Source organism: Podarcis bocagei (genome assembly GCF_964188305.1).
Source record: "Podarcis bocagei genome assembly, chromosome: 4".
NCBI classification, from domain to species: domain Eukaryota; kingdom Metazoa; phylum Chordata; class Lepidosauria; order Squamata; family Lacertidae; genus Podarcis; species Podarcis bocagei.
The window spans coordinates 37,574,128-37,586,204 of NC_138128.1; the positions used below are offsets into that span (position 1 = coordinate 37,574,128).

General features: G+C 44.8%; 1 protein-coding gene across 3 annotated transcripts in view; it reads left to right on the top strand.

The window, feature by feature from the left end:
- ANO7 (anoctamin 7) overlaps positions 1-12,077 on the top strand; it is a 38,465-nt gene that overhangs the window by 13,123 nt on the left and 13,265 nt on the right. For all 3 annotated transcript variants that reach the window (XR_014007761.1, XM_081192585.1, XM_081192586.1), the window contains exons 6-12: positions 5,356-5,498; positions 7,387-7,444; positions 7,913-8,023; positions 9,640-9,805; positions 10,562-10,652; positions 11,032-11,128; positions 11,872-12,015. Coding sequence is in view for 2 of the 3 variants with exons in the window: in XM_081192585.1 (XP_081048711.1) it covers positions 5,356-5,498; positions 7,387-7,444; positions 7,913-8,023; positions 9,640-9,805; positions 10,562-10,652; positions 11,032-11,128; positions 11,872-12,015 (810 nt within the window). In the remaining variant the exon portion in view is untranslated. The remainder of the gene's footprint in view (positions 1-5,355; positions 5,499-7,386; positions 7,445-7,912; positions 8,024-9,639; positions 9,806-10,561; positions 10,653-11,031; positions 11,129-11,871; positions 12,016-12,077) is intronic.

Sequence of the window (12,077 nt, forward strand, 5' to 3'; positions counted from 1 at the left end):
AAAAGAACTCTGTAAGCCTAGAATTACAAGACCTGAAGAAGAGGCTAATGAGTATAAAGACTGAGATTTCTACCCAAAATATAAGGACAGTAGAGCCTAGAGCACAATATTTAAAGACGTCCAATAGCTCTTTATCCCATAGAAAGACATCAGTGCAACTCCCTGTTCCCTTTTCAAACGACACCAAATTAGATGAGGAATTTGGCACCTCCGACATTTCTATGGCAACAACACCTAAAGAATTCTATGTTGCTGACAATCTGGAGATATCCAGCACCAACTCTACATCTGGACCTTTGCCTAATGTTCCAAAAACTTATCAGAATGATCAGCCTTCTCTACTGTACTCCTGGCAAGACAGGATGGACAGATCTTCCGAATTCGAATCTGGCTCTTTGTTGGCCAGTGATCCACATTTTATAACACATACCTCATTAATACTTCCACAGCCACAGATAGAACCAACAATCCTCCAATTAACCCAGGAGGGAGAGGGGGATTGACAGTTAATGAAACACCATGGGACTGTCCCCCCCGCTTGGGGTGCGGTTGGTTGGGTTTTATCTTCTAGGGATACTTACCCTATCAGACCTCCACCTCTTTCCCATACCATTTTGACCCAGGAGTCCTGGCCCAAGGATGACTTGTTATTGAGGGGATGTTACCCATCTATTGGGGAGGCTAGTATGGGATCTAGGATTTCCACAATTGAAGGGCTAGGGAGGAATGGCGGTAGGGCTAGATATCTCTATCGGCGAAGGGTTTCGAGATGCAGTGATCCTCGAACCCCTTCCAATCTACGCCCCATCCCAAGGGATGAGGGTAGGGAAAACAAGGATTACACACCTCCGTCATTGGTGCTGTGCAATGCCAGGTCCATAGGCAACAAAACTGCCACCATGCGTGACTTTTTTGTCTCGCAGGGGATTGACCTGGCTTGCGTGACGGAGACCTGGGTACGGGAAGGCGAAGTAGTCTCCCTACATGAGATAACACCCCCAGGTTTCTCTGTCCTCCATCAATCGCGGACTGTAGGTCGGGGGGGAGGAGTAGCATTGTTATTCCGGGAGGATTGCTCTTTCAGAGCTCTGCCATCACCGGCGATCTCTGGCATTGAATGTGTTGGTCTCGTGTGGGGCACCAAGGAGAGCTTGGCTGTCTGGCTGGTGTACCGACCACCCAGCACATCTGCGGCCACCCTGTCAGATCTGCTGGAGGTGGTGGCGGGCTGGGCCTTGGAGTTCCCAAACCTACTGGTTTTGGGAGACTTCAACGTCCATGCCGATGCCGCTCCCTCCTCACAGGCTCTAGACCTAGTGACTTCCATGGCAACACTAGGGCTCTCCCAGTTTGTTTTGGGCCCCACTCATCAAGCAGGCCACACGTTGGATCTGATCTTTGGGGCTGGCATAGATGTGATCATGCTCCCTGCTGTGAAAGTGCCATGGTCTGATCACTACGCTTTAAAAGCCAAGATTGACTTCCCGCTCCTCCCCGGCTCGGGTGGCGAACCTATTTGGGCTCGTCCGCGAAAACTGATGGATCCTGATAGATTCCGACAAGCCTTGCGGAACCCTGCTCCTCCTGGCGACTCATTAGATGACCTTGTTGAGGACTGGAATAACCGGCTCTTGGCAGCCATTGATGAGATCGCGCCTAAGCGTCCTCTGCGACCCCGTCGAAACCGGGCCCCTTGGTTTACTGAGGAGCTCCGGAAAATGAAGCGGGATCTCAGACGGCTAGAGCGAGTATGGCGACGGACTCGTGACGGAGCCTCAAGAACATCTTATAGGACGCTTATGAAAGCCTATGAGATGGCTATGAAAGCTGCTAAGAAATCTTACTTTGCAGCTTCCATTGCATCCGCTAGCTCTCGCCCGGCACAACTTTTTAGAATAATTAGGTCAATAACGTCCTTAGGAGGACAACCAAATTTAAGCACAAATTCAACCCACAGCTGTGAGGCATTCGCGAGCTTTTTTGCGGAGAAAGTCCTGTTGCTCCGCCGTGACCTCCCTGCCAATTTAGACACAGTGACTGAACTGGAGGCCCCTCGACTGACTTCAGGTCCAGTGTTGGACCATTTCGATCGGATACTCCCTACTGATGTGGATAGATTCCTCCAAGTTGGTAGGCCCACCACCTGCCTCCTTGATCCGTGCCCGTCTTGGCTGATTAGGGAGTGTCCAGATGTTGCGCGGACCCCCCTGGTTGAAATTATCAATTTGTCCCTTGACACGGGGACATTCCCAGGGGAACTGAAGGAAGCAGTGGTGCGTCCACTCTTAAAGAAAACTTCATTAGATCCCTTAGACCTATCCAATTACCGCCCAGTTTCAAATCTTCCATACCTGGGTAAGGTAATTGAGAGAGCGGTTGCTGAACAGCTTGGTAGGTTTCTGGAGGAAACATCGGCATTAGATCCATTTCAGTCCGGTTTCCGTCCTGGTTTTGGGACGGAGACGGCTCTGGTTGCCCTAACAGATGATATTCGTAGACAACTGGATCGAGGCGGGTCAGGACTGCTGATCCTTTTAGATTTGTCAGCAGCCTTTGACATGGTCGATCATGATCTTCTGGACCATCGCCTTGCAGACGTGGGGATACAGGGCATAGCCCGTAACTGGTTGTGCTCTTTTATCTCTGGTCGGGGACAGAGGGTGGCACTAGGGAGGGAAATGTCGTCACGCCACTCCTTGGTGTGTGGAGTGCCGCAGGGCGCAATTCTCTCCCCAATGCTTTTTAACATCTTTATGCGCCCTCTTGCCCAGATTATCCGGAGCTTTGGGCTGGGCTGTCATCAATATGCTGATGACACTCAGCTCTATCTACTGATGGATGGCCACACCAACTCGGCCCCTTACACACTGACCAGATGCTTGGAAGCTGTGGCTGGATGGTTTCGTGGGAGCCGATTGAAACTAAATCCTTCAAAGACAGAGGTCCTATGGCTAGGTCGGGATAGCATGGGGATGAGGGACCAACTCCCTTCTCTTGCGGGGGCCCAATTAGTGCCATTGCCTTCCGTTAAGAGTTTGGGTGTAATCCTTGACGCCTCCCTTTCCATGGAGGTGCAAGTCACAGCAACAGCCAAGGCGACATTTTTCCACCTTCGCCGCATCAAGCAGTTGGTCCCTTACCTTTCCCGCCCCGACCTGGCCACAGTGATCCATGCAACAGTCATCTCCAGGCTTGACTACTGCAACTCGCTCTACGCGGGGCTGCCCTTGAAGCTGTCCCAGAAACTCCAGCGGGTACAGAATGCTGCAGCGAGGCTCCTCACAGGGTCTCTGCCATGGGAGCATATTCATCCAGTGCTTTTCAAGCTGCACTGGCTCCCGGTGGAGTACAGGGTCAGATTTAAGGTGCTGCTTTTGACCTTTAAAGCCCTTCACGGCCTAGGACCCTCGTACCTACGGGACCGCCTCGCCTGGTATGCCCCACGGAGAGCCTCAAGGTCCATAAATAACAACACCCTAGTGGTCCCAGGCCCTAAGGAAGTTAGATTGGCTTCAACCAGAGCCAGGGCCTTTTCAGCACTGGCCCCAACTTGGTGGAACGCTCTGTCTCATGAGACCAGGGCCCTGCAGGATCTGATCTCTTTCCGCAGGGCCTGTAAGACAGAGTTGTTCCGCCTGGCCTTTGGATTGGAGCCAATTTGATTCCCTCCGCCCCCTTTTTCTTTTTTCTTTTCCTTCTCCTGCAATGAGGCTCCATTTTAATATTTTAATGTTCCATTATTTTAATGTTGTATTTTATTTTTGTTTTTAAGTTATAATCACTCATCTTGTTTTTATTATTGCTTGTAAGCCGCTCTGAGCCCGGCCTTGGCTGGGGAGGGCGGGGTATAAATAAAAAATTATTATTATTATTATTATTATAACATTCTATGTTGGAAACAAGAGTAGGAAAGAATCTGACTGTGGAATCTAGTTTCTGTGCACAGTCTTTTGTTTTTATTAGGAAAAAGGTTGTGTCATTTGGTCCTTCACCAAAAACCCATGGGTCCCCTCTTCCCTGAAACTGGGCTTGAAAGAAGCATTCTGTTGTAGCCAGTAGAATAGTGTTACAAAAGCTGGGTGCCTGCCCCTCTCTGCCGAGTGGTGGCAAGAGCCCATGGGGTCCCAGGCACACACACAGGGTCTATGTCCCTTTGGGGGATAGAAGACACGGTGGAGACTGTTCTGGCTTTAAGAAATATGGTTTAATCATCTATTTTCACCTTAAGTCTGCACTGATCTTATAGTATGGTCCTTTCCTGAAGCAGTTGTGTAAGCAGTTTTGCCAGCATCCCCTTCCAGCTTTTCTTCCTCCTCCTTCTTCCCGGAAATCTCTTGCCCTCTCCCAGAGCAGTTACCCTGGCAACCTTCCAAATTCCCAGTCTCTAGTCACACCTGGGGCGGGGGGGGGAGGAGTTCCTTTGTATTGTTAATGGCCCTCTATGAACCGTTGCTTGGTCCCTGCTCCTGCTAACCTAGCAGTTCAAAAGCACATCAAAGTGCAAGTAGATAAATAGGTACCACTCTGGCAGGAAGGTAAATGGCATTTCCATGCGCTGCTCTGGTTTCGCCAGAAGCGGCTTAGTCATGCTGGCCACATGACCCAGAAAAACTGTCTGCGAACAAATGTCGGCTCCCTCGGCTAGTAAAGCGAGATGAGCACCGCAACCCCAGAGTTGTTCACGACTGGACTTAACTGTCAGGGGTCCTTTACCTTTTACGAAAAGCTTGGCCTATCGCTCAACATCCAAAAAACCAAAGTGCTGCACCAACAAGTACAAAATAACCCCTCTGCAACACCACAAATCCAACTCAATGGCAGAATGTTGGAAAATGTTGATCACTTCTCCTACCTGGGCAGTTACAGACTCATTGTTTAAACTGTATTTATGGAAGACAATCTTACTCAGCTACGAGTAATCGCCAAAGAAGAAGAGATTGTTCTCTTGATAGCCATAGCTCGCCAGGTTAGTTTGCATAAGCCAGCCCAGGAATTCCCTGTCTGGTACATATCCCCATTAATCAAAATCCTAGTATTTATTCATTCTTAGGCTTTAGTGGGGACCCCTCCTAGATCCATAGCAATAGATTCTCTCTCTCTCTCTCTCTCTCTCTCTCTCTCTCTCTCTCTCTCTCTCTCTCTCTGTGTGTGTGTGTGTGTAGTACCCACAAATGGGCCCAAAAAGTTTGCCAAGCCCTGCTTTAACAGAACCTCAGGTTCTTTCACCTTCTGCTTGGTCTTGCCTGTGTTATTTCTCTTTCCTCCCTCACTTGTATGCAGACTGTTAAGAGTGTCCTCCTCCCTGCACCTGCTTAGCATATGGACAGTAGAGCTATTTGTTGCTTTATCCCTCAGGTTGTGCCCAATATTCAGGCTGTAGCTAACTGGTCTCACAGGTTGCTGGTGAAGCTGGGCATCCCCAATATGCTGTATGATGAGGTTCCTAACTTTCCCTTGGATTACTACACCTGTCATTTCAAGGCAAATAAATTACCCTGGTAAGAATTTGGAATTAATTATTCTTTGACCCACCCTCTTCCCAAATTAGAACAGACATTCAGCTATATATAAATGTCACTATTTTGGTTTTATTTGCTGTTTTTGATTTTCCACTATCTGCTGCTTTCATGTAGCACCTTCTCGTTGCTTTTATTGATGTTGGGAGATGGCTTTTGGAAAGCTCCCACAGGAGCTTTTCATGTGGAAAAACAGGGCAAAATTTTCAGAAATACATCTTACTACCGGCTTTAAGGTTACAATTCTATATCCACCTACCCAGGAGTAAGCCCCATGAAACTTGGATGGACTTCTTAGTTGACATGGTTAAGACTGCAGTTTGTGGATAGAAAAAAGTCACAATACCAGTCATATTTGGGGGTCAAGTGTACCTTAGTAAACCCATGTGAACAAGATACCTCATGGACGTTATTAGGCATGACCCCACTTGCAAGTTTAAAAATATCATGCCTTTATTGAGACCTTCCCTTTTCCAAGAAGACAATATACGCAGAAGTTTTGTTTTTCTTGTATTACAAATACTTATCTTTTAGGATACAACTCCTTCCGAGTCTGCTTACAGTAAACCTTAAACTAAACTTTAATCTTAAAAACCACAATGAACAACATAAATATATTAAGAAGTAATCAGGATCCCTCCAACAAGGCAGTTGGTGATAGAATGGCCTAGTGGGGTTGGGGAGGGGAGACCAACTGAATCGGGCTTTGATGCCATCTTCTTCAATATCACATCCTTCTTTCTCTAAAATGTTCTGTATATTGACGCTTGTTTTATATTCTATTATACATCACCTAGAGACTTGTTGCATGAGGCGGCTGATAAATAAGTAACTGGGGTCAACAGTGCCTCACAAACTATATGTGAGGATCTGAGGGCTTATGTACACTTTCCTTTCCTCTGCTCTTTCCAGGCCAGATATCCTCTGAGATTTAAAGCTCTGTGTCCGAACTCCCTTTTTTCTGCTCTGGAGCTTTCTTTGCAAAAACCTGCTCTTTAAAGAGCAAACGTCAATACACAGAAAACCTGAATTGACGTTTGCTCCAATTCAACTATAAAGAGCAGGTTTTGTGGAGAAAACTTGGGGCAACACAATGCACCCCAGCACGCTCTGACATTGAGCATTAAAGCATGGACCTCTGCCTGGAAAGAGTGTGGCAAAAGCTAAGTGTGAATAAGCCCTAATTATCTCAGAAGTTTTTTAAATACACACATTATATTTTACCAATAACTCCTCCATTTCTCCCCTCAGATAATTCTGAGCACTGTAGTTTACCCCTCACAGAGTTACAATTTCCAGTAAGCTTTAACAAACAACCATTTTCTTGAGGGGGGAAATGTGCTGTGAATGCACTTCAAAGTTTCAGTGTGTATGCAGCCTTGGTGTTAGAAGTGGTAGGCCCTACAATTTCTGAGGCTGCCTCTCTTGACATTCCTGGTGATCTGCAAATGTGTCTAGTCTTTTTTGATCAGAGATCTATAGTCTATACCATGCAGTATTCTGCATATTCGTTAAGGATTAAAAATTATTACAGTGGTACTTTGCTTTTCGAACGTAATCCGTTTGAGTTTTGAAACATTCGAAAACAGAAAACTCAATAGCCGACAGCTAGGCCTCAGGATTTTGCACTCAGCGGAAGCCGCATGGCATGTTCAACTTCTGAGGCATGTTCGAAAACCGAAGCATTTACTTCTGGGTTTACGGCATTCGAAAACCAAAATGTTCGTCAATTGAGACATTTGAAAACTGATGTACCACTTTATTTGGGATTAAAAGCAATTATTCTCTCCTATTGTGCAAGCTCTGCTTTGAATTTTCAGTAAGTTGTTGTTGTTGTTGTTGTTGTTAATATTAAACATTTCTCTCCAAGGTTTCTTGGGAGTGAACATCATGATACCTTCTTCAATACCACACAGCGACACAGAATAGTAAGTCCCAAGTCCACATGGTGAAATGAATGCAAGCCTGGTGAAGTATGCAATGGGAACTGGAACTTCATCCTGGCCTTTATTCTTTCTCCTTATTCAGTTTTTATCTGCTATTTTCTCCTTTGGTTGCCACTTTTTCTCCATTCATCTCTCTGTACAACGCCTGGCCTGTTTTGCCATTTCATTGGTCTCAAGATTCCCTTTCCTACTTCTTAACTGAGCGTAGCAGGTAGATTTATCTGTGATGACATTATGTTAAAAAAGGTAAAGAAAGAAAAACCAAGTCCTATCATCCAAATTAAAGTATAGCCAGACTCCTGATAATGAGAGAAGGAAATGTAAAGTGAGAAGCAGAATATGAACAGTTAATCAGAATGATGGTGGAGAGGTACTATTGCAGATTTACTTTAAAAAAAATAATAATGGATGATGTAGAAGTCAAAATAACCTCTTTGTGCTTCCCTTTAGCTGTATGAGATCCTGGCCACCACGTCATATGGCAACCCAAAGGCAGGGCAGGTTGGAATAGAAAGGCTGCTGAATGAGGAGGTCTTCACAGCTGCATTCCCATTGCATGATGTAAGTTGGCAAGTGCTTTTCCTATTCCACTTTCAAATGGGTTAGTTAGCCCATAGTGACACTGAAATAGAAAACAGGGAGATTTGAAAACATGAGCAGGCTGGCAGTGGCCTCAGGCAAAGGTCTTTCCATCATCACCTGCTACCTGACCCTTTCATAAGTGTGGTGAACCTTTGGCCTGCCAGTTGTTGCTGAACTACAAATCCCATCAGCTGTGTCCATTGGCCATGCTTACTAGGGCTGATGGGAGTTGTAGTTCAGCAACAACTGGAGCACCAAAGGTTCCCCACACCTACTTTAACTGGAGATGCCAGGATGCCTTCTGCATGGTAATGACGCTGCCACTGATTTTGTGGAAATGTATGTCTCCAAGGACATCACAAAACTGTTCACTCTCAAGTATACAATCTTCCTGAAACAGCAGAATACAGGATGTGCTAATTATGTATATAGGGAACAGGATCCTATGTAAAGTCTAGAGTGGGAGTTGTATACAATGAGCTCCTCTTTAGAGTGCACTTCTTTGCTACAGAATGCTGTTTATATTGGCTAGACAGTTGTGCCTACATATTACCATAGATGGCAAAGAATCAAATGATCTCTTTTAAATCTTCAGCTAGGTCTTTTAAGTAGGCATTTTGCTCCTTTACAATACTGTAGTAATTTCACAAACAGAACATTAAACCCAAGGTGAGGCTTCTTCAGGTATCTGCAATGGCACAGGAAAAGTGAAACTAAAGTAATTATTTTGGCCCTAGGCAAATGTTACGGAACATCACCAAATGCAAACAAATAGATATACTGGATTCTTTCCTTGTAGCCTAAAAACACCGGCCTTATTTGGCTTGCATTTGCCTTTGATCTGTCTGCATTTGAAATGGAATAAAGATTTGCAGGACTTGCTGAGCTTTCAAAATCTGAGTTCTGACCTACTTTGGGAGCTAAACAGCTATTTGCTTTATTTTAAAAATAAGTAAATTTGATGTAGTGGAGTTTGAGAACCCTGACTTTACAGCTCATGAATTATTCTGACTGTACTGTAGATAGTTGGGGGGAGAAATTCAGTTCGGTTTGCATCATAATGCGAGCTTACCCAGTTTGTTCTTTCCAAAGCAATACATGAACCAAAACGCAGCCGTCCTCCAAAATTTGCAATTGATGTGGGAAAATGGGAAACTGGACTTAAGCTTGGAAAGATTAAAAACTGAGTGAAACCAAATTTGACAGATTCCTTCATCCCTAGCTGAGTGTAGAGCATCTGACTGAGTTTTGGCAAGAAGAACCCACTCCTTTCAGATCTCCTTGATTGTTCGGAAGACAAACAATATACTTACAGTTTTGGATTTTGTTCATGCGATTCTGTGAAAGAGTGAATAGGTTTAATATTGGGCACCCCCTTTTCTCTGTTACAAATGAAGAAGCGTTGGTTTTTTGTTTTTGTTTTTAAATACATGTTAAAATTGTGACCTATTCATGAAGGCTGCAATTGATTATTCTATTTTTAAAAGTTACATTCTTCAACTCTTATCGGGGAATTTCTGCAAGTTAATATAAAACACAGCACATTTTAAACAAATCTGTACTTGATATGGGTACTTTCCCTCTTCTGCCAAAAGGGTCCCTACAAGATTCCCCAGAAGGAGATCCCCCATATTCAGCTAAATCAGAGGCAGATTCTTTTCCATTACTGGGCCCAGTGGAGAAAGTGGAAGAAGTACCAGCCATTGGATCACATCCGCAGGTACTTTGGGGAGAAGATTGCTCTCTACTTTGCCTGGCTTGGTGAGTAAAACGCCGCTTATGTCCATTTCCCTAGCATCTTGTTCTAGTGCCAAACTGAGCCCAGCGTGGTTATTTTGAAATGGATTGCCCCTCCTATTTGCTCCATAGGCCATAGCTGTCAATGTTTCCCTTTTTTAAGGAAAATTCCCTTATTCCGAATAGGATTCCTCGCAAGAAAAGGGAAAAATTGACATGGGCATGTCAGTCAGTACAAACTGTTAGCCTGTTCTCCAACCTGGCAAAAATGGGCATTTTAGTAAGCCAGGTAATGGAGAACTGGGGGCATTTCAGCATTACTGTACAGACTTTAACTGGTTTTGTAGTCATTCCCTGGAACTAAAGGAATTATGGTTCACTGGAGGAAGAGATCTGGAATCTCTGACAACAATATAGTTGTCAACTGTTCTATGGAAAAAGGCATGACTGGGTAGTATAAAACCAATATAAGTTTGTAGTGTAGAATAGTGTTTTAAAAACGTGATTCATTTTGCTGTATGCAACTAAGAAAGTTTGCCCATGGAGGAAATAGATCAGTGCTTTTCTTGCAGTCAGAATGCACCCATTCACATCCCTAGTCCTAGCACTTTGCTATGCTTGGAAATATAAGCCTTTTTTGTAAGATGGGTCCTTTCCACAAAATGAATTTAATTGGCTCTGGCTTTCTGGAAAGCAAGTTGGTGATGGGCAACAGCTAGACATAGGTAGCCAGGGCTCCCCTTCTGCAGTTCTAATATGCTTTTACCTCTCTTTGTTTAGGTTTCTACACTGGATGGCTTTTGCCAGCAGCTGTAGTGGGGACACTAGTCTTCATAATAGGCATATTTATGATGCTTGATGACATCCCTACGTAAGTTCTAATTTCTTCTCTTCTTTCTCACTTTTCTGCTTGTAAAACCACCGACAAGCCATTTGGCTTTGTAACCCCCGGCTTTTTCACAGATCTGGAGCAGAATGTGGCAGAGATTTCTGCTCGTTAGAAATAAGTTCCTTGGGGATATCAATAGAATGTGAATGGTGGCTTTGCCTATGCAGCTAGTGTTAAGTGGTACCTAATGTGGCCATACTTATCCTTGCAAGAATGGGAAAGGTGGCCTTAGGAACAGCAAGAGCCCAAAGGCCAGTAAAACAAAGTGTTTTTTGAAGAGAAGCTATGAGTCAGTAATTTTAATGTGGTGGGTTAATTGCTTTTTTCTGCCCTTTTATTTTTGCTCCCATCTGCACAACAGGAAGGAGATCTGTACCAGTGAGGGGAAATACAACATGTGCCCACTCTGCAAAGTCTGCCCCTATTGGAACCTCTCCACCATTTGCCCAATGTTTCAGGTACAGTTTGTGGCTCTGGGACAGCACTGATTCAAGCATAACGGTGAAGCATTTGTCAACACTTCATTAAAGTCATGTGTTAGATTAGGAGTACGTTGTGTGTTCTCAGATAAAGGGTCACACAGAAAAGTACATTGGATTTACTGTGATATGCTGATCTTCTACACTTCCATGTGGTTCAGATAGCCTCCTCCATGCTTACTTTGCCTTGAGCCTATGTACTTGTCCAGAGACTCAAGGCAAGACATCAGCTATGTGCTGTCAGCTTCCACGTAAAAAATAATTTGATCCAGCCTCTGTTCCTGTAGCACTTGTTCACCAGCATTAAACTGATACTCAATCTTTCACATTGCGTAACACAACTTTTCGAACTCAGGTCTTGCTTTTAGTGCATAATGCAACTAGCTCCACCTTTATCTTTTGGGGCCAAACTACATGCAATGGCAGCAGGCCCATGTCTTAAAATGTAGGTTTGCCTTTAAATGCATGTAAAGTGGGTGACTGAGATTTAAAGGGACTTGTGGGCAGGGAAGGTTTAGCAGGAACCGTGTTTGTCCCCCTTTGCTTCTTTAAACCACACCCCTGCTCCTCACTTTGTGATTTGGGTAGAACTGCATTTTAAAAACTGGGCTATCTGTAATTTGCCCTTGATACAAAATTCATCGCCCCTCTGTCCCAGTCTAAGAGTGTTTTGGCCCATGCTTAAGTGCAGCTCCTTCCCCCTTTTCCCCTATTCTTTTCAGGCTGGTCGCCTCTTTGATCATGGTGGGACTGTCTTCTTCAGTATCTTCATGTCTTTATGGGCAGTCACATTCCTTGAATACTGGAAGCGGCTGAATGCTACCTTGACATACCGCTGGGACTGTTCAGACTTCGAAGATATTGAGGTACTAGCCTTGGGGGGGGGGGACTCTAATACCACAAAAGCCCAACAGTGACACAGAGCCCA